Below are 21,952 nucleotides of genomic sequence, written 5' to 3'. Positions count from 1 at the left end.
CGTTGCAAATGTCAAAATTGTCATAGACAATGCTCTTTGGAGAAATTGGGAAAAATGACAGTGCCTAGGTACATTTAGAATAATGCTACAAACATTTTGAAAAAATGTTGGGCAAACGGAGTGGTTCATTGTCATGATTCAAATAAATAACATGAGGTTGCCTATTGACCATTTTTTCTAAGGTTTCTAAAATATATTAGTATTGACAATGATGTGCACGTGTTAACGTATTTTATTGTATTTTAATGTCTTGTTTTGGATTTAATCTTTTTAAGACTGGCAGCATTAACTCACCGGCTCGACCGGCTTGTTTTTGTTTATGGTCTATGGTGGCATCAGTTTTAAATGTCAGTCAATGTTGTTTTCGATATAATCATCGTTAGTGTATAAAGTACTAATTAACTGGCAATAGTAGTAACAGTAAATATTATGATATTGTATGGGATACTGTGTTTGTTAACCATATTTGAATTATCTTGAAGCGATAATCTCTTAAGTACTAATATTTCTCGAATTGTCACATAAACGTAAATAGTGTTTGCGATGCGTCCAATTTTTTAAACTCATGAACAGCATCGAAATTGACCCGCGTCGAGAGCCGGTCGCGATATCGACCGGTTCCATGGAGGACATCGCGATGAATCCGGCGGCCGGGCCGCCGCGGGAAAGGCCTTCGCCCGAATCTACGGTGCCCCACAACGAAGAAGAAGAGGCGGCCAGTCACGACGAGTTCAGTGACGAGGTACGTTCCCGTTCCCGTAAAACCGGTCATCTATCCCTCGCGTTCGACCGGACGGGTGACGTTTGATAATTTTTTTAAAATCATAGACCGCTTTCAGGAATCGGACATCCACGCGGGAAACAAGGCTAGCACACCCGGGCGGAGTGTGACTTTGCAAATGCTGCTGGATGCCAAAATACTTCAACCCGGAGAGGCCGCCATGACGATCGAGTATCTGGTGAGTGGCGAATCTGTAGTCCCGTCGAGAGTGACATATTATACTGTCATTGGGCCTTGCATTGTAAATGTAGGCATCACTCCGATTGGTCGGGGGCCTTTCTAGTATTTTCACGACACGTTGCTCGACTGTTCATTTGGAAAGATTAAATTGAAAATGACGGTACACCCCTTTTTGTGTGGATTTTTTTACACTGATCTTTTTGTTTTCACCTGCATAAAAAAAATGGTGCTTTTTACTGGTTCTCCGTCATCGTAATCTGTCAGTCGCCATTTTGAATTTTAGCTATCTTTTTGTCATCGAATTATAGCACGCGGTCCAAGCCATTATAGTATTTCGGCAAAAATTATAGGACGTGTAGAAAATGAAAGTTTTTTGTTTGTCACATAAACATAACGGAGAATTCGAGAAATTCCGATGCCCTGCTTAATTATAACACCTCTTACGACCGAAAAATGCTAACACCGGCCGCCGTCATTAAGAGGGCTCGCACATTAGAACTCGCCGCATGCGTCTTACGACGAATTCGTCGATGTGACGTCATCGTAAACCAAGAAACAAACGTTATCAAATGGAGCTTCGCAGATTGGCCGATGCAACTGCGACGCTCCTGCATGCGACGAATTGCGTTTGTTAGAGCCTGCATGTCGATATCGAAAAATGTCGACTCCGCACATGCGCACATCCGCACAATCGGCCATTTCTGTCTCTGTCTACACTGTCATTGCTCGCTCATCGCTGGTCACCGCGTTTGACGTTTATTCATACAATCAACACAATAAAAATGGTAGACGAAAGAAAATGTCTCCGGTACCAATACATAATAATCGCTGTTTCCGCGTCTGATGACATATTTGCGCAATGGCGTCGTCTAACTAGAGTATATTTTGACGTTTCGGGAGATTACGCGGGAATGTCGATGTCGCTAGGCAGATGTGCGAGGTTGTAACATGCAACATTCGCCGGCGGTCTCGGAAGTTTTGATTTATGGCCGTCAGGCACACAAGGCGAGTTGTGATGTGCGAGCCGGCTAACTGTCACGTTAGTTTTTTAGAGTAGGTATACAACGCAAAACCACGTCCATAGACTAATATCGCACACTGAGATCTTATATTATTTATATTATACACCGTCTCTCGCTTCACGTTATTACGATTTGCTCTGATTGAAGTACGAACATTTTACGGAACTTTAAACATCGCAATATACCTAGATAACTTTTAAAAGCAATGAAATAAGCAATGGGAAATATTCGCACAATTAAATAGACTGTTTTCATAAAGTACCGACAGCATTTTTTTAATTGTGGTATTTTTGACGTACTATACTTTTTTAATAGTACGCGGACGAAAATGTAACTTTTCGAATAGTACGAACCAAAATGTACTATAATTATAGTTCGGTTGGCAACACTGCGCTCACTGACAGATGACAGCGGCCGGTGGCGGAGAACCAGTAAAAAGACCCAAAAATATGTGAACACCAAAAATAATTTTCAAAAAAGATATATCGGTACTGGCCTCAACCCAGATATAGAGGGCACCAACGGAGTCAAGATTGGGCAACCTAAATTTTTCTCCACCGTATCTTTTTTATGTTTTATTTTTACAAGGTGGTAGGTACCTGGAACGTATTCACTGTGCGAAAAGAGAATTAGGCATATTCGCTGCTCTCGTTACACAGATTATTACTAATTGAAGTATGTATGATGGCAGGTGAGAAATAAGATTTAAACGATCGCGTTTGTGTCGGTGTTCAGGGACAGAGATTTGTGGGCGACCTGCAGGCTGATGGCAAAATAAAGTCACATGAGACAGAGACGGTGTTCTGCTCTCCATCGGCGTGGGCCATCCACTGCAAGCGTATCATCAACCCTGACAAAAAGTCCGGCTGCGGCTGGGCCTCTGTCAAATACCGCGGCAAGAAGCTCGACGCCTACAAGGCCGCGTGGCTCCGCCGCCTGCAGCTCCAGCGGGACTCCACGCCCACTGACGGTATGCTTCTCTCAATCTCCTGAATTGCTCTCATTGCCGTGACATTCAATCATTTAAAAAAAGAAAATTACCATTTGGGCATCTGCTGGTTGGAGGTAATCATCGAAGGTTTTTTTTTTAGAATGAATTATTGTAACCATGCCCCCCACATCCTGAAATGTGCCCCAAGGCCAAGATCTTTGGCAGGACTCTACAATCCCAAAAGGTATTCTGCGGAACCTCAGGGTTCCGCAAGGTATTGTATAGTTGAGGGTAGGTACGAGGGTGGGTCAATAATTCCTTAGAAAAAAGCATTAAAACAGGTCTTATTTTTGTATTTTTTTTTTATTTCTCAACATAATTTTCTTGGAGCTCAATACACTTGGTTAGACGTTTCTCAATTTTTTTTAAACCGTCAGAAAAATAAGTTTTCGGAAGGTCCTCAAAATAAGCATTTGTCCGATCGATGACTTCTTCATTTGAAAAAAAACGTTGTCCACTTAGCCATTTTTTTAAGTTTGGGAAAAGGAAAAAGTCACTGGGGGCTAAATCTGGCGAATACGGTGGGTGGTCGACCAATTCGAACTTCAATTCTTCAATTTTAGCCATTGATCGTAAACATGTGTGAACACGGGCATTGTCCTGATGAAAGAGGATTTTTTTCCTGTTTAAATGAGGCCGTTTTTCTTCAATTTTGTTTTTTAGCTGGTCCAATAAAGATGCATAATAATCCCCTGTTATTGTTTTTCCTTTTTCCAAATAGTCAACGAAAATAATTTCACGTGCATCCCAAAATACAGTAGCCATAACCTTACCAGCTGATTTTACGATTTTCGCCTTCTTTGGACATGGTTTGCCTTCGCAATCCACTGCTTTGACTGTTCTTTCGTCTCGGGAGTATAGTGGTGTATCCATGTTTCATCTACAGTCACAAAGCGACGAAAAAATTCATCCGGATTGCGTTGCATGAGCGACAACAGGGCTTTAGAGGCCACCACCCTACTGCGTTTATTGTCGACTGTGAGCAAACGCGGCACCCATCTTGCAGAAATATTTTTCATGCCCAATTTGTCATGCAAAATAGAAATGACGCTACCTTTTGAGATCCCTGTAACCTCAATTATCTCACTCAACTTTAATCTTCGGTCACTTAACACCATATCGTGGATTTTATTGATCATTTCTGGTGTAGTCACCTCTACAGGACGTCCTGAGCGTGGTTCATCCTTTGTTGATGTACGACCACGTTTAAATTCATTTAACCAGTTATAAATAGTTGCAAGTGAAGGAGCAGATATGCCGTGAACTAAATCCAACTCATTTTTTATTTCCTTTGCTGTTAACCCTTTTATATTAAAATGTTTAATAACAACTCTAAACTCAATTTTCTCCATTTTCCATTTTTCCATTTTCCACAAGCAAATTTTTTTTTAAATGTACGAGAAACACACAACAACCCGACCAATCTCATTGAAACTTCGCAGCATACTGAATCGGTAGTGCCGCTGCATGAAAACAAACCGCTTGCAGTACTAGTCGCGCCACCTGTCGGCTTTTCTAAGGACTTATTGACCCACCCTCGTATTCTGTTTCTTTTTAGCATTTTTTATATTCTTAAATAAATCCACTTAAATTATTGAGTTGTCGGCACTCGATCATATGAAGCACTGATCGCGACCCCCTTTTGTGGTAGCCAAGTAACATGCTACCCTTCGCCATATTGAATAAATAGTTATTTACAGTTTTTTTTTCAGTGTTTCAGTTTTTACTATGAATTTTTAGTTGGTGGGGCCATTAATTATTAAATATACCTACGTACTTTATCATATTATACATTATATACCGAGCTGCTTACATTAATATGATTTTTATTACTGAGTATTGAGGGTAATTTTATATGTTAAAAAGCCTTTTCAGTATAAATATCAGTATTTTGAAATGTAAGATTAATTGAACAATGTAATAAACTTACCTCGGGTTTTAATCCATCCCCAGTATGCGTATACTGACGCTAATGCATTTGAATACTTTGTTGAACAAGATTTGTACTGGGGCAATGGAATGGGACAGAATGATCACGGTAATTGACAAATTGACGCCTACTAGCTTTCTTAATGTGTCGCTGCACAATGGTGCCTATTTCATAATATATTTTATTTGATTTCGTCGCCGTAGATGTCAAGGGAGCCAAGCCACTTAGTTATTTGTACAAAATAATATAAAGATAACACCACAAAGTATATTCTATGATCAAAGTTTCACCGTTATATCTTTAAAAACAAAAAAGTTCAATAAAAAAATGTTACTTTTCTTTGTCACACAAAATCTTTGAGTGCCTGTTTCTTAGCAATATGATTTACAGGAGGACCTCGACTTTCGCACATAATTGGTTCCTGAAAATGTGTGCGAATGTTGAATGTTCGAAAGTAGAGAGAAGTAAAATTTTTTTAAATTGTGTGTATTTTAAAATATGTATTTATCTTTCACTTTCAGCCTCATTCTCTTTCTCTTCTGGTTGAATGAGATTGGAAATAACACCCGCGTCACTCATTATTTGAAAACCTGGATCACATGAATCATATTCTAACCACTCCTCAATATTTTTTCTATCAACATTTTCAAAGCTATGTAAATTTGCCATTAGCTCATATAATATTTCAAATACTATTTCACTTGTCTCAGGCTCGATAGAATGCAAAAAATCACTTTCTACATTTGGTAGGATTTTTCTCCACGATTGAATAAGTCTTATTTACTTTAATCTGTATCAAGATTGAGTTACTCCATGTATCGCATCCACTATCCAGTATTGTAATTTTTTTCCAGAATTTAATCAAATCATCATCTTTGTTTCAAAGGCTTTTAAGAAAGCCATTACAGTAATGTCGTTTCATTAATGAGAAAACTCATTAGATCCATGGGTTGAATTAAAGATGTAACTTTAGCTGGTAAAAAATTTGCAACCATATGGCCGTCGTCCATTTTCAATATGCTTCCATTTGGATGAGAAGGAGCATTATCTAATAACAGCACTGCTCTCTGTAGCGACCCCTTCTTTTCAAAAAAAATCTCAATTCCGGAACCCATCTAGTTTTGAACTAATCTTCAAAGATCCTTCTATCCATCCATGCTCCTTTCTGGTTTACAAATGCGAGCGATTTAAAAAAAATTAAATTCATGCATGGATAGTCCGCAAACCGGTTAATCTGCACACAGATAATCAGGAGTTTACTGAATATTCATATTATAATTATGTATACTTTAATTTAGATTACTTCTCTTTATGAAAGCATTATTACTTGTTTGAGTATAAATACAAAATTACAACATAAATATTTTTCTTGATTTATCTATCTGTCTTTCACCCTACCTGTAACGTATAAGCGATTGCATAAATAGAACAGCCATGTTACATCTCTCTTATGCGCGCTGCATTTGATCGTGTTGTCCAATAAAAAATTATTTTGCAGACGAAACTGAAAATGAAACAGAACAGTCGGCCGCTCCTCCGCCCCAGCGAGTGGTCGTCAAACACAACACCGTACCCAACCGACTCTGTCAGCAGTGAGTTATATTTCTTTCTAATCTCTTCTCTCTTTAATATCAGTGTCACTGTAATTATATATCACTCAATATTTATCACATTGTAAACCGTATGCAAAACATATAAGAGTTAGAATAAAACCAATGAGCACAGCTTTTATATTTTAACTTGAAAGAAGGAACATTAGGCCATTGCAAAACCAAAAACTGAATTTATGGAATAAATATAAAAAACCATGGGAGATGTCCTCAAAATTTATGTCAGAATTTATGTTTTAGCGTTTCAATCGTAATGTTTGAAGCCAAAATATTTTAGAGTTTCAACTCAAGTCAGTATAGCATTGATACACTTGACTTAAGAGGGGGCTCAAGAGGAGGAGATTGAAATATAATCTAGTATCAAAAGGACATCGGCGTCGTTAGGACGTTAATTTAAATCGATATTTTCGCAAAAACCACTAATCATCGGAGATTTTATTTAAAAAATATATATATTATTGGCATTGTCGGCAGTCTTACACATTATTATTTGATAAACAACTGCACGTGTCCGCCGATCAGAAAACAGGGCTGTCAAAATATTATATCCATTAATATTTTTAAAATGTTAATTTCGTCATAGTATTATTATTACCTAATTCAAATTGAGCGTAGGTTGATACTCAAATACTATTATAGTATGTTTATGATTTCGAGAAAATAATACGATGATATATAATCCATATCAATTATTTGAAAACAATACATTTGCATGTAGGTACATGTATAATATAGTGAAAAGGTCAGATACCTGTTTAATTTTCAAGATAACATCAAAATTTGTATATACTTACCTAAATGAAGAATATTCGACATTCATGAGTGAGCACGGCTCAAAGCTATGAAAATGTGTTTTTTTCAATTTGAAAATATTTTAATTGTGTATTATTTTATTACAGATTCATAATACGTTATATAACTAATACAACATACTGTTTTTTTCTATGAATAAAAAAGACTGGAAGGAACATATTGTGTCACGGCAATCAAGAAAGACCGGAAAATATGGCCAACAATGCATGATACACAAACATAAAATACACAAAATTACCTATTTAAGTTTACCGCACACGTGCAGACCACACGATATTTGTTTTCGCAAAGTCATCGCTTTCCAAAATGGCGAATTTGGTTGCCAGTTTTTATGGCGATGAATCAGTATGTTCCTTCCTGTCTTTTTTTATTCGTAGGTTTGTTTACTATGTACACCAAGAAATTTCCATTTATAAAATCCAAAATGAGTTTTGGAATATAATGCAACTAAAACTAGAAAAATTCTATCATGGGTGTTTACTTCTTGAATTAGTTGACCCCAGAAACAACAGGTCCATTCCACTACGTGAACCACAGTGGATATTATGCAGGGTCCACATTGGCAACATGTCGCCGGCAACCTCGTTAAATTTTACGATAAGTATGATAATTATCATAAAATTTATCGAGGTTGTCGCGCGACATGTTGCCAGTGTGGACCCGGCATTAGATGCACAAAACTTGAATAAAATATATTATAAATAAAATTTAAAAAGTACAGTATAATTAATTGCGTCGACAGCCCTGGCGTCGCCCGCCAGTCGGATGGTCTAATAAAAAAATAATGTATCTAGTGACTGTATGTTAATAATTATTTTTAGGCACTCATGATATAAATTATTTCGCCCATTGTCTTTACATGCAATAATGGTTCTACCTACCACTTGTTTCACTAGTATAAAAGTGAAGTTGCGCAGTCAATAAAAAGTCACTTTCTTTTTATAATAGGCAGACACTAAATTCTACGTTTTAAAAAATATGCATTAGAATTAAACAATACCTATTATTTTTAATACGTAGGTCCTAAACATTACAAATAAACACTATTCATTATTAATGTTTTTTGGATAGCACATGAAATAAAAATGTAGGTAGATATGCATTTCAACATCCTTCGTATGTTTAATTCTCGGACAATTTCAGGTTAAAAAGTTATTAATATATTATTAAGTTTATATTGTGGCAACCACATAATTGAAAATGTCACCATCATATTGGTTGCAATACTTTATCCCAAACAGTTGATTAACAAATTGAATTTAGTAACATTTACGTACCTACCTATATTAGAAGATATTATTTTTTGGTCACCCCATTCTGTCTTCACGTCGACCGTGTTTATGATTTAAATTTAATTTAGAGACCATTTACATTTGACACAAGCATTGTCGGCGACCTTTGTATATTGCTAGTAGACCAACAATTCCGGACCACATATAAAAAAATCATATTTTCAATTCTCAAGGGCAATTCTGTAGAGCTTACCCTTAAGGTGACGCATCAGTGAAACGCCAAATAATTTTCAACTGTACGGGCGACGAAATTTTGGACTCGCTGCCATTCACTGAGAGAAAGTTGACCCAGGAACACGTCACTTTGCTGCGTGATGGCGACGGGTCAATTAATTCTAAAATCGTGTAAAGATGACTAAAAACGTTACTCATTTACTTTAAAAAGAAAACATGTCAATGAATATATTATTATTGTTACTAATAGAACAATAAACAGAACATAAAATGGACGTATGTTGGATTTATATGACAATTAATATTTCGTTTGACAGGCGTCATTTTCACCCGCCACCCGCAATCCGCGCATCGCCTAGCGACGATCTTTTTAGACCGTGCCTCAACTAATGCATGGCCTTAAGGCTTTAAGCAGCAGTAGTTTTATAAATTAATTCATAGTTATTTTATGTTGCAGTGCTTACTTTTAGATATACCTTGACACTTTTAGCCTTGAAAAATTACTGGAAAGTACATTCACTAAATTGGTTCTTCCCAAGACTACACTGAGCAGGCAAAGGGTTTGACGATTTTCTGAACTCGCATAAGTTTAATGGACTCCAAACCTATATTAATGTAAATCTCTGATAGGTACTATAACTAGAGTGAATTTGCTCGGCAATTTGAATTAAGTCAAACTCATGATGACATTGTTTGTTTACTTTAATTCGATTTATGTAGCCGAACTTGCGGAGACAGATGGCTACACCTTGTAGCCTGAAAAGTTGTCTAGTTTCTTTTTCGACATATTTCCTTCGCAGTTCAGTGGGCATGGATGTCAAATCAATTCGTGGGTCGGGATGTGAAGTCAGATAAGTCACAAATTGTCATTTTGAGATATAGCAAAAACAAAGTTCAAAAAATTCTCCACATTGCCCTAATTATAGTTATGTTATTTTATGAGTAACTAATCAAAGTACATGTAATTGGCTTTCAATTATCTGTCCTAGAAGTATTCTAACTATTTTGTTTCATTAAAACTTAATTTGTATAAAAAAAAACGGAATTGACTTATCTTGATTTGCACAAAAAATGATTGACTTGCCTTACTACGTACAAAGTAATATTATTATTTTTCCATAGTAAATCCGACTAATATTAGCAATAAAACACACATTTTATACATAAATCTTATTGGTTATTGAACAAAATATATAAATTTAAAATTAGCATTTTTATAACTTTTTTTTTACTTTAATGTTATTTAAGTAGTGAAAAGGCACACAAACGTGAATATTATAAAGTTTCATCGTTATCATTAAACTTCAGTATGGATTTCTTCAATGATATCAGGTTAAATATCCCTGACTGTCTCAGATGTCTCAAGTAACTCATTAAATTCTCTATAATACGGTGAAATGTATGGAAGTAAGTCTATCAAATCTTGTCTCGACTTATATATGAAATTTGTTAAAATGCAGTTGTCTCGTCGAGAGTTCTTTTAAATTTCACTATTCCCGGTTCATGTTTGTTGAATTGAAGCCACTTAAAATCTCTCTAAGCAAACTTATTCCCATCTGTATCTATTTTTCTGTTGAGTTGCAATGGTCCTTTTAATCGATCCTAGTAAAAAATCTGCACGAGTCATTTCAGTGACTTTAATAGGATGTTTATTTGCAGCCTCGCACATTAATTTGGCCCAATCATGAGGATGTTCGATCGTTTCACCAAATGTCTTTTTTTTCTTCTCAATTATGCGATGGTCACTATCGCACTCTGTATTATGTGTGGCCAGGGACTAAAAAGTTGTGATAAATTTTGTTTAAAGTCTCAGAATGTTTCACTGCTATCATGCACATTTACAGCTACATAACTATTTTTGTTTTGACCCGCTCATGTATCAGCTGCTTGTGTATGCTTAATATTATCATGTATCCACTCGGGTATTTGAACAGGCATGAAGCGATATCGTTAGCTCATTAGCTTCTCTATTAGCAAGAGCCTCATGCCATACATAGCAATATCCCTGGTTATTATCACAATCATGCACTGTCAAATTTAACGTACATAGCTGTCGTTTGTAAAAGGCCAGGGAACTTTCAACAAGTGGTGTGGGCAGCCATTGCTGCATGTCAAATGTTACAATTTGGCAAGAGGAATCTTGCAAGTACTCTTTATCACAATTCTAGCTGAATATGCAAAGTCAGATTCTTCATGTGCTCTTTCAATTCCTCACAATTTTTATTTCTTTCCTCATCGTTGGTGGAATTCTTAATTTGTATATCGAGTTTATCGCATTTTTGGCAAGTATCCATATGTTGTCGTTTGAATGTTAAGTTCATGCCATGGAATATTACTGCGTATAAATGAATATTGATGGGATTAGAGCTATTGAGAATACATCTCAGTTATTGTCAAATGTGGCGGTAAGTATTTTCCGACAGAGTGCCTTCTAGAGCAACGACTCTCATATGATGGGATTGAGAGTATATTATGTGTCTTTGGTATTTGCCTATCTTCTTCGCTATGTTTATTTTTAGGGATATTTTTTCCTCTAGCATCTTCTTGAATAAGTATACCGGAAGTAGTCACACGTTTTTTTTTCAAAACATGTTCAAAAAAATTGTGTCTTTCACCTAATGATTTCAGTGTACAACCTTTACAAATTGGTTTCCGTAACAGTTCAACAGTCAAGTAATATTGAACTGTTACTTGGTGAAAATGTTGTTTTCCTGGTTCGCTTTGTCTGATATGACTTTATTTCGTATTCATAACTTTCATTATACTGGTTGTGTAACTTTTGCCAGTATTTGGTGCAACTTTTTTATCATTTTTGAAGGCTTTTGTATCATCCTTTAAGTTACGTTTTTGGTGATTATTTCTTCTGAACCGAGGACGAGGGTTACAGGTTAAAACATCATTGTGATATGTAATCGTGGAAGCATTATTTGAGCACGAAGGGTGTGATTCTTCAATGTCACTATCATCTGGTGGTAAATTAGACCAATAATTCTTGAATATTAAAATCAGGATTTTTACGCTATCATCTGAATCCTCAACATACTTAGTTACAAGTTATTGGAATGTGTGGTTGAACCTAGCAGCAAGGTTATTTGTTTAGATATTGTGTACGTGTTGTTAGATTTAAATAAATCAAATTCCTCAAAATATCTTAAAAAATAATATGTACGATTCATGAAAATCAACACTGAGTAGGTATGACGTCTGAAGGCAACACTAATGTCAACTATGAGTAGTAAGGTAAATGATACAACATGTTGACTTATCTGACTACTCATGTGACTTAACTGTGTACACACCCCGTAAAATAAAAAAAACATGTTTTGACTGAAAATGCATCGCCAATGGTGAGTCGGATGACTTACCTGACTACACACAACCAAAGATTTTTTTTTTAGTATATTGGCATTCATACCTCATTTTTGCTGTTTTGTGACTTACCTGACTACACATCCTGACCCACGAATTGCAAAAATATGAAGCATACGCTATTTAAATTTGCACATTTACCGGAGACTTAACTATATCATGAAGTAATTCACTCACCAGTGGGTAGCGATTGGAGAATGGAACGTTCGACGATGGAATGACGATATAACAGTATTCTAGTGATAAAAGAAAGAAAAATGCTTATTCTAAAATTAGCTGTCTACAACTTTTCTGTTTTTATCCAGAGATTATGCATTTGTACAGATCACCATCAGGAAGATGACTCGTCTGTGTGAAGGGCACGCATATCTGATTAAATGTTAAATGAAATTGTAATTATGAATGGGTGAGCATGTAGAGTTTGGTTTTTCCAGTGATGCCAACACTCTAGTGGAAGCGGTGTCATTTTCGTCGCTTGGAAAAGTGCAGCCGTTCCTGGTCTCCATAGGAACGAACGCCTGCCTGGTGTTGGACCTGCATTGCCACCTGACCACATCAGAGGTGTGCGGCTATTTGGCCGGCTCTTGGGATGTCAACACACACAGTGAGTTCTCTCTCTCTCTCTGCTATCCTTATAATATTATCCTATTGTAGCTTTTCAATATTTTTCAACATTAGTTTTATTCATCTTTTCCATGGTTGTAAGTTGACTGCGTCCCACTAAAGTGACTTAAGTGAAGATATGTTTGTAAAGAAAGTGAAGAGCTTATGCTACATATTTTGCCAACACTTATCATCTATTACCTTTTGATTCCCACCTCTGCTTCAAGATCTCTTTTTTTTTGCAACCAAAATTTAAACCCTAACTTAATTAAAAAAATGTATGTACTTATCACTAATGTATGAATGGAAACATGGACTCTTAATGTAAGAGAAACTGGCAGCAAGGAACTAGGGAGCGAGAAGAGTGGATGGAGCTTGGAGAGGTCATCGTCCAGCAATGGAGATCAAGTAGAATCAAGTGCGTGTCTGCACGTCCTTGGCACTGGCGGTCAGATGACCTTCGGGTGCCATCACGTCGGTGTTCATTAACTGGTTAAACAGATTTATTATTTTTCTGATATTGTTATGATTGCGTATGGCAGCAAAAAATGGTTATTTATTATCCATCAGCATTAGGCGAATTCCCCCTGTGACATGTACACACACGTCACTAACATAATGATTTTGCATATCGTCAGTGTTTTGTAAAAAGGGCGAATTAACCAAAATGCTATTTTACAGGAGGAGGATTTTGAACTTTTGACATTTATTTATTAATTACCTGTAAGAAAGTCTAATACTGTCTTTATAATGGGCTTTATATTATAATATTTTAAAAGGCCTAATATGTAACATTCGCTTTTTATCCGTAACACTAAGTGGATATTCGCCATTACGATTATCCTTAAATACTTTCCTGTGGATATACAAATTCGCCGTTTTTACCCGACAAAGCTAGTGAGTTACATATTGTTTTTTCATTAAAATCTCAATCTGGCCAAAATGGTTGATTCGCCCTTTTTACAAAACACCAACGATATATATTGATTGATTGTGAATCATAAAAAAATCAATCCTGAAAGTTTCAGGATTATGTTTACTAATCCCGGGATTCATATTCATTGGCTTCTCCAATTGAGAAATGTTTCTTTCAAATATTTGTCATCAGGTTTCACATTCTGATGACACTATAATATTATATCAGTTAAATAAGTTAATACATACAGATCATCTGACTCTGAATGGCCGATTTCATTTAAATTATTAGTGTTTCGTGATTTACAAACAATTACAAATCAAATCTGGAATTTTACATTAAAAATCACCTTTTTGTGTTAAAAAAATACGAAAAACTGTGCATGTCAAATTATCTACATAAATAATTAATGTATTATCTTTACTGTGCATCTTACCTTTTATTATTATTTTGTTAGAGAACTAATTTGTCCTATTTTATTTCATCTTACCTTTTATTTTTATTTTGTTAGAGAACTAATTTGTCCTATTTTATTTAGCAATATTCCTCTGCGGTCTTTGTTATAATAGTAACGTAATGTGGACCGCTTCAGACTAAAAATGGTTTTTCAGATCTGGCCGTGACGCACGCCTTCCCCTGTCTGACTTGCAAGGGCGACAGTAGACCGGCCGTCCTGGCAGAGGCGCGAATCTCTGCGGCCATGGAGCGCATGGGGCTGGCGCCTGTCGGGTGGTACCATTCGCACCCTGTCAACGCAGCCATGCCCAGCCTCCGGGACTGCGACAGCCAGCTCGAGTACCAGATCAGAAAGCGCGGTCCTAGCGACCTCACCTATGCGCCCTGCATTGGGATCATTTGCTGTGAGTGATGCGCAAATCACTAACGGAATTCACTATTCTCACAGATAATTTCAGTCCCATAAATTGCGGATTCGTAACCCTCGGGTCGAGACCCATGGGGGGTCCCCAAGTATTCTTGAAATCTGATGAAAAGTAACATTTTCACACACTAAGTTAAAAAAGTTTAAAACTTGTGACATAGATAATTTCGGGATGCTTAATCCTGTTTTACTATGTACTACCTAACCTGCGCATGGATGTTTATAATTATTATAGTATAGTCTGTTGTAAGGTTTTAAGCGATTCGAAACTAAGATAGTTGACGGATTTAATCCAATTATCTCTACATTAGGCGTTTAAAAAATTACTTAATTAATGCATTGCCTTTTGTTTAATAAAGTCGTGTGATCTTTGTTTTACAATAGATGTTTTATTTTATATACCACCGATGTCCAAGATTGTTTTATAACAATATAATCATTATCAAAAATATATTTTTTCATGCTGAAGAATTTTCCAGAGAAAGAATTGTGGCAGAAAAATGTTTTTAAATCCACTTCATTATCCATTCATTTTAATTTTTTGTAGTTATGTACATTTTTATGAAACCGCACACTGTGCTGGAGCATGCAAAATCAGGTACCTACTTTTTTGGAGTTTTTGTTTTGTATTATTCAATGAGATCTGTCGAAAAAGTATTGATTTAAATGATGTTAAATAATAAGTTTTTTCACTCAATATACAAATAAAACAGGTTTCTTACGAAAATAATTTAAATATTTCAAAATATGATGACCTGTTACGTAACTTGAATCAAAATAATTGGCATATTTAAAAATATTTTCTTTATGATCCGTGGACAACTATATTTATGGCACTTGATCAACAATGGAAAAATATCAAAATAAAATAACATGTACCCTACCATGGTGTGCATACTTGTGAGGCTTTTTTTCGGCCAGCATCCAAAGACAAATTTCATAAACCAAATGTGTTAATTTAGTTTAGTAACTTTAGACGAGAATTAAAACCAAAGTTAAAATGGGAAATAGTTTAATTCAAATCAATCAATAAAATTTGCACCTATATTAATGAATACAGAAAGTCATATTTCTGTTCCAAAACAGCAATTTAATTTGTTTTTAACCCGGCACCTGCCTCAAAAATCGTATGACGCACCATAACTACGCATGAATTTCATTATCGTCTTTGTTCTATACTAAAAAAAGCAATAAAAAATATGTCACAGCTCCAGTCGAGAACCCAAAGCCATTAAGATAATTTCGACACACTAAAAAACCGTAATAAATCAGTTATAATATCAGAAACACTCGAACAAACGAATGCTATCCAAATTTGAAAGAACTTACCGCAAGTCGCCATTTTGTAGCAACTAGTTAGAGCTCTGCGCGGTGTGTAATATTTCGACACTTGTGCATACGTTCCCACGAATCGAGCGTTACTAATTTTCAAGTGCATATCGATAAATCACATATTAATGTCTTCGGGTTGAGTCGTAAACAAATATAAAGGGGACCCTTTTAATATATTTAAACTACACAAACACTTCACTTATTGAATATTATTGATAAATTAACACGAACTCACATATTTAAAAAAAAAAACAAATACAATAATAAACCTATTTTAAAATTCTTTAGATGTGTGATATATTTTAAAGCAAGGTGACAGACATAACGCAACATCACACGTTGGGCACATATAGCGAGAGAGTTTTGTTTTTTTCGGATTTTTTTTAGAATTCCCGCATACGAAACATCTTCTTCTAGGCTTATCGGTATTTTGTGTCGGTAAAATGTATTCTGGCAAATGTCCCGTTGCACTTTTGGGCAATAATCGTACGGGATTATCGCTAGTTGACGCTGTCGGCTTAGGCAGGGGTGCATTTGAAATTCTCACACAATATTTGTCCACTAGTTGTTTTATTACACAGAGTTGAAAATCGCCCAATGTTTTTTTGTCAGATTTAATAAATTTATATAAATAAAAAGCATTTAATAAATATAAGTCGATCATGTGGAATGCGACCTTTTTATACCACTTGATCGATTTTCTCATACACGACAAGTTGCTAAGCATCATGTCGGACTTATCTACCGTACCCATATTTTTGTTATAATCTATAACACATTTTGGTTTTTCAATGTTTTCGCCAGTTCTATAGTTCACTTTTCCCGTTGGTCCAAATGATGCATCGTGGAGGGTGGATAGCATGTGAACATCCCTCCTATCGTGCCATTTCAGAGCCAAAAGTGGACTATTGTACTTAGCCTCGGTATCTCCCTTTTTCAGTTTGCTGAACTCTGGCATATCTTTACGATTTTTTCTCACTGTACCGCAAGCATTCGTTTTGTGAGAGTGAAGGTATTTAAAGAGCGCCGGACTCGAATACCAGTTATCACACCATAAGGTGTGACCTTTCCCGATATAGTCTTTCATTAGCGTTGTCACTACCGCACCGGAAATACCGAGATTTTCATTGTCTTGTATGTCAGTCCCTTCCCCACAATAAATTATAAAGTCAATAATATATCCTGTCATTACGTCACACATCACAAACATTTTTATTCCAAATCGATGTCTTTTGGAAGGAATGAATTGTTTAAAAATTAATCTACCCTTAAACACGATTATGCTCTCATCTATGCAAAGATTCTGATACGGTATCATCGTTTCCCTAAAAATTGTTCTTGTGTGTTCTAACAGTAATCTTATTTTAGCTAGTCTATCATTTGAGGCGGTCACACTAGGATCAGAAAAATGAAGCATTTGTAAAATAAGCTGGTATCGATTTCTAGCCATTATTTTCCCAAAAATGTCTGCATGCAGGTAAGGATCGGTACTCCAATGTTCCTCTATCGACGTGTGCTTATTTCGAGTCATCAGCATTGATACGGCAAAAAATGTATACAACTCCGGCACTGACGTGTCTGTCCAATTGTGTGACCGCGATTTCGGTCCGAGGTCTCCCGCACTGTACGAATGGTTAAAAAATGTATTCGTTTGGTTCACTATTTCCGACATTATATTTTTATTCAAAAAATGTTCAAAGAAAAGACATTCGGGAGAGGATTCGTCCAAGTCGTTCGATGTCACGCCAGATCGACAATCATTGAATTCGTGAACTATTGGAATATACGGACCAGTTCTCCATGACCGCAAAAATTCAATTGGCTCGTCAGAGTCCGTATCGTCAACATCATGATCAGTCTCATGTTGTTCCAATTCCTCTTCCGACATGTCATAATCTGAGTCCAATTCCTCATTAGTACGCACATTTTCTTCCTCCATATTTACGCACTATAAAACTATGAAATGTTTTTAAAATGTTTAACTACAGTATTAAGAAACGCCAAATCACAGAAACCATTAAACTCACACACCATAGTTATTGATATCAGTATTAATTTTCACATTCACTAAAATGGGACACGGTAGACAGTACAAAAAGTATTTTAAAAATCGCGATAAAATAAAATCATACGTTCAATAGTTAATCATGCCAGTTTTAATGTGATAAGTACACCAGACAGCAAAAAAAGTATTTATCAACGATTGCGGTAAATATTCAACTTGTATGCGATAAATACAATCCCGCGCAATGGCCCGCTCGGTTGAAAGTCTGTCGTATACTGCGCAGACGCGGCGCGCAGTTCAAACTGATTTCTGTCGACCGGCAAAACTTGGCCGTACGAATTGGTTCGAAACTTTGGTGATTATTTTATATTTAGAACCAATGCTTTTAAAATATGTCATAGGTGGCAGGAGAAGGACAAATCAGGCCAAATTTACGTGAAAAAATCAGTCCCGTATGATAAATATGGACGCGGTGGCATCGATTTATACACATGCGCATTGCGAATTTGGCCGATTTGTACAAGGTGTGTGACATCGGCGCCGGCCGGGTTAATGGCGCTAAATGCGATAAATGCAGGTCAACATTTTTCAGATTATCTTACAGAAATAGATTTCAGTTAATAAGTCAAAGATATTTTTAATGCTTGTAATGTAGTGTTAAAGGTTAAAACTATGAAAAAAATTAACAAAAATTTATTAAACAATGTTAAACTTCCCTATTTCTCTTTGTATATACTTTTTTCTTTACTTTGAAATCATAATCATAATCAGGCATCTTTTTTATGCGTTTATGTTTATGTTAAAAAAATCATACCTTTTTAATAATATTTATTAATTCTAATGTAGCCACAGTTAATTAATGAATTATGTGTAACTTTCAGCACCCTACAACCCCGAGAGTCCAGTGTTGGAATCATCGCTGACATGCTTCTGGGCGAGCCCCCCGCCTGAGCAACGCCCCACTGAGTACCCTCGCCCCCTGCTGATGCAGTATGCCGTGGTGCATGACACCCGCCTCTCCCCGCACGCTATGGACCGGATTACTGAGAGTGTCGAGTACTACTCCTCCGGGGTGGACACCGGGGCCGTTGACTTCCTCCACCGATACCGGCCGGATGTGACGTACTTGGACAAGCTTAAGTGCACGCTGGCCGCCAAATTCCCCCGGGAGCAGAGCGACGGACTGCTGTGGAGTTTCATAAGGGACGCACTGGGGTGCTCGGCCGACGGTGATGACAAGATGGACCTGGACGCTCTGCTTGCCGTCTCCCAACCGCTGCCCCTGCCCAAGTCGCAGCCCGACCGCCTCCCGGTGGTCGCTCCCCGCCCTGCCCCTTACTCCACTAAGTTCGAACCGCAGACACACCTCAACATTCCCATTCCACCCGGTTCTGGCAAGGCGGGCGGGAGGGGTGATCCCAGGGTGCCGGACATGCCTGCGGGGCTCGGCTACGACCTACCGTCCGGCCTACCCCCGGGGATGTCAGCGGGGCTAGCCGCCGCACTCGCCGGTGTCCCCGACCCTGCTGCGTTAGCTGATGTCTTCCCCGACTTGCTTGCCGCCGCGGCCGGATCATCCGAGAGGACTTCTGGTAGCGCATCCGCCCTAGCGGCGAGCCTTGCGTCTCCCGGTCTTATGCTCAGTTCGGCAGAGATAGCTAATGCCCTCTTTCAGAGCGGTAAGTTTCCCAGCGCCGGGTCCCTACTCGGGATCCCCGATCCCATGTCGCAGAGCATTCTAGACGCCAACAATATGTACCTGTCGCCGTCGCTCCTCAAGATGCAGGATGCCCTGGGACTGCTGAAGCCGGCGCCGGGGATCCCTTCCGTGAGCTCCGGAGATCTCATGAGGTCCGCTGAGGATTTCCCACCGTCCGACATCTCGGTATCTAAGGCCCCGGACTTCTCTTTTCCCCCGGAGCTGAGTGTGACCAAGCGGCCGGACGTGTCTGTCTCTGCCGTTCCCAAGACCCCGAAGCTCTCGGACTACGCCTCCGACTTTGGTATGTCTGCCCCGAAATCGGGCGAATCATTCTTGAACCAGATGCTGGAGCTGACAAAAAAGGCCGGCAGGGCCGACTTTGCAGCTGACGGTTCAGGATCCCCCACGAGGATGGGTGGTCCAGATGAATACGTCTCCTTGAATCTGTCAAAATCAGCCGACATTTCGATGCGCCCGAGTGGAATGGACTTTTCCCTGCCGAAATCGGGAGATTCCGGTGACACCGCTGTCGATTCTGTGGTTCAGAATCTGTCAATCCGGCCCTCACCTTCCCCACAGGTTGAGCGCGATCGTGACGACCCTCAGAGCGAGCGCACCGCTCCTTAATTTTCATGCGAGCCTCATCCCGTATGGCTTTCTTTTTTATATTATATGCGGCGCGGCGCCTTCTAAAATTATTTGTATCCTCGGCTCAGAGGCTGCCGAAGGACAGTTTCAAGAAAATGCAAGTGAGGACGTAAATTGTATCCTCTGTTTATATGAACTTACGACGAGTGTCCTGGCTGCCATGCAAATATAGTGCGTGTCTGAATCGAATCTGATATTGGCATTTCAAAAGTGCTTATACGATGCTTACACGAAGCTTGAAGAGTTCCCATTTTGCGAGTGTACCGAGATTCATAACTCGAAGCACATCGTTTAGTCCCGCAACCTTCCCTGGATGAGTTTCAGTCACACACCAGCCCGAACCGTTGACTGTTGAGTGGATTGATGCTTTACTGGTTCCACCTTTTCAGTGATTAGTTCTGTGATTTTATTTTTATAATTCTGTTGTCTTCCTTTTCAACCAATTTTTTTGTCTTGCCATCACCATATGATTATATTACATAACATTATGACTTTATTAGTGATCGAATAAATTAATACGACCATTTTTGACTAATCTGATATTACATAGTCCTAAATTTCTTTAAAGCTCTTTTCTTCAATTTAGTGATTAATGATATTCATGGAAGCTTAACAGATTAACGTCTGCCACTCTTCAGAGAGCCTGTATTTCTGTCCATGCACTCATTGAACTTACTAATTTGCGATATGTAATGTTTTCTAGTATCTCAGTCGGTCGCTTCAAAGGCCTGCCATTGTTTTATATAAGGTGGAATAGGGTTTCCCAACCCTGTGCCCGCAGAGTGCACTTAATATTAAAAGCAATGTGTTGCTCACAAAATTAAGGGTATTTATAATTTAGAATGTTTTTAGCATTTTTTTGTATTTATTAATTTATCCATTTGAATTATGGAGTTATTGAGTATTGACATAGAATAGTTAAAAACTGCATCGCACAACCACATATTTTAAAATGTTAACATTTGTGATTTGTGTTTATCTTACTTATCTGGACGACTCGCCACGCCGAGCCCCCCTGAGCTCTAGCCCCCAGGCTAGAGCTCTGTCAGCCCCCCCCCCCTTGTGGGCGCCATTTTTATAATATTTTAAATCGATTAATCTCTTATATTATAGTCCTAAAATCCATTAGAAAACAGAAAAATGCATAAATGCCAATATTCTTGTTTATTTTAGAATATCTACATTCTACAGATTGAATTGAGCACATTATCAAGTTTGGTACTTAAAAAAATATCTATTGTTAAAAATTGACTTTTCTATGAAATTTGGTAAATTCTGCAACAATTTACGCAGCCCGTCAAAATAATATTCCGGTGAGTAAGACCCTTAGATACGCCACAAACAAAAATCTTTCTTTAAAATTATTTAAAAATAAAATATATATAAATTATCACACCATAGTAGCCTTTAATTTTTAACATTTAATAACTAAGTACACATATTCACACTAATTACAACGAAATTGCAATCTGACACTAGTACTGCAATGTAACCATCTGTCAAACTATACGAGTATGGTTATCATTTTATTTTTTCAAATTTAGAAATTGCAACTACGAATTTCAGTACATTTCAGTAATTACAGTAAGTCCTCGACGTACGTTGAATTTCGTACATACGCAATTTAAAATAAAATATTTTTTTAAATTTGGCTGCGCTTTGTTTCTCTGCGATTCATACATTTAAAAAGTATTACACCTCGAT

At 37.5% G+C, this 21,952-nt stretch overlaps 1 protein-coding gene across 1 annotated transcript; it reads left to right on the top strand.

Moving 5' to 3' along the window:
* Nucleotides 1-319: 319 nt before the first annotated feature.
* LOC147065858 (uncharacterized) lies at nucleotides 320-21,058 on the top strand. The gene is made up of 7 exons (XM_085955283.1): nucleotides 320-742; nucleotides 840-959; nucleotides 2,719-2,953; nucleotides 6,403-6,496; nucleotides 12,597-12,766; nucleotides 14,293-14,541; nucleotides 18,780-21,058. Exons 1-7 carry the CDS (start codon nucleotides 566-568, stop codon nucleotides 20,225-20,227), a joined length of 2,493 nt encoding a protein of 830 aa, XP_085811409.1. The 5' UTR covers nucleotides 320-565; the 3' UTR covers nucleotides 20,228-21,058.
* The last annotated feature ends 894 nt before the right edge of the window (nucleotides 21,059-21,952 follow it).

This window comes from Rhyacophila brunnea, unplaced genomic scaffold, assembly GCF_057557595.1.
Source record: "Rhyacophila brunnea isolate RB1 unplaced genomic scaffold, BYU_Rbru_1.0 scaffold_5, whole genome shotgun sequence".
Classification (NCBI taxonomy): domain Eukaryota; kingdom Metazoa; phylum Arthropoda; class Insecta; order Trichoptera; family Rhyacophilidae; genus Rhyacophila; species Rhyacophila brunnea.
This window is presented reverse-complemented; position numbering and strand designations above follow the sequence as displayed.

Excerpts from the sequence above, each read along its gene's own strand:
- LOC147065858 (XM_085955283.1), top strand. The coding sequence starts at position 566 with ATGAACAGCATCGAAATTGACCCGCGTCGAGAGCCGGTCGCGATATCG. Across the intron at positions 12,767-14,292 it reads TTGGGATGTCAACACACACA|ATCTGGCCGTGACGCACGCC; the intron begins GTGAGTTCTCTC and ends ATGGTTTTTCAG. Across the intron at positions 14,542-18,779 it reads CTGCATTGGGATCATTTGCT|CACCCTACAACCCCGAGAGT; the intron begins GTGAGTGATGCG and ends TGTAACTTTCAG.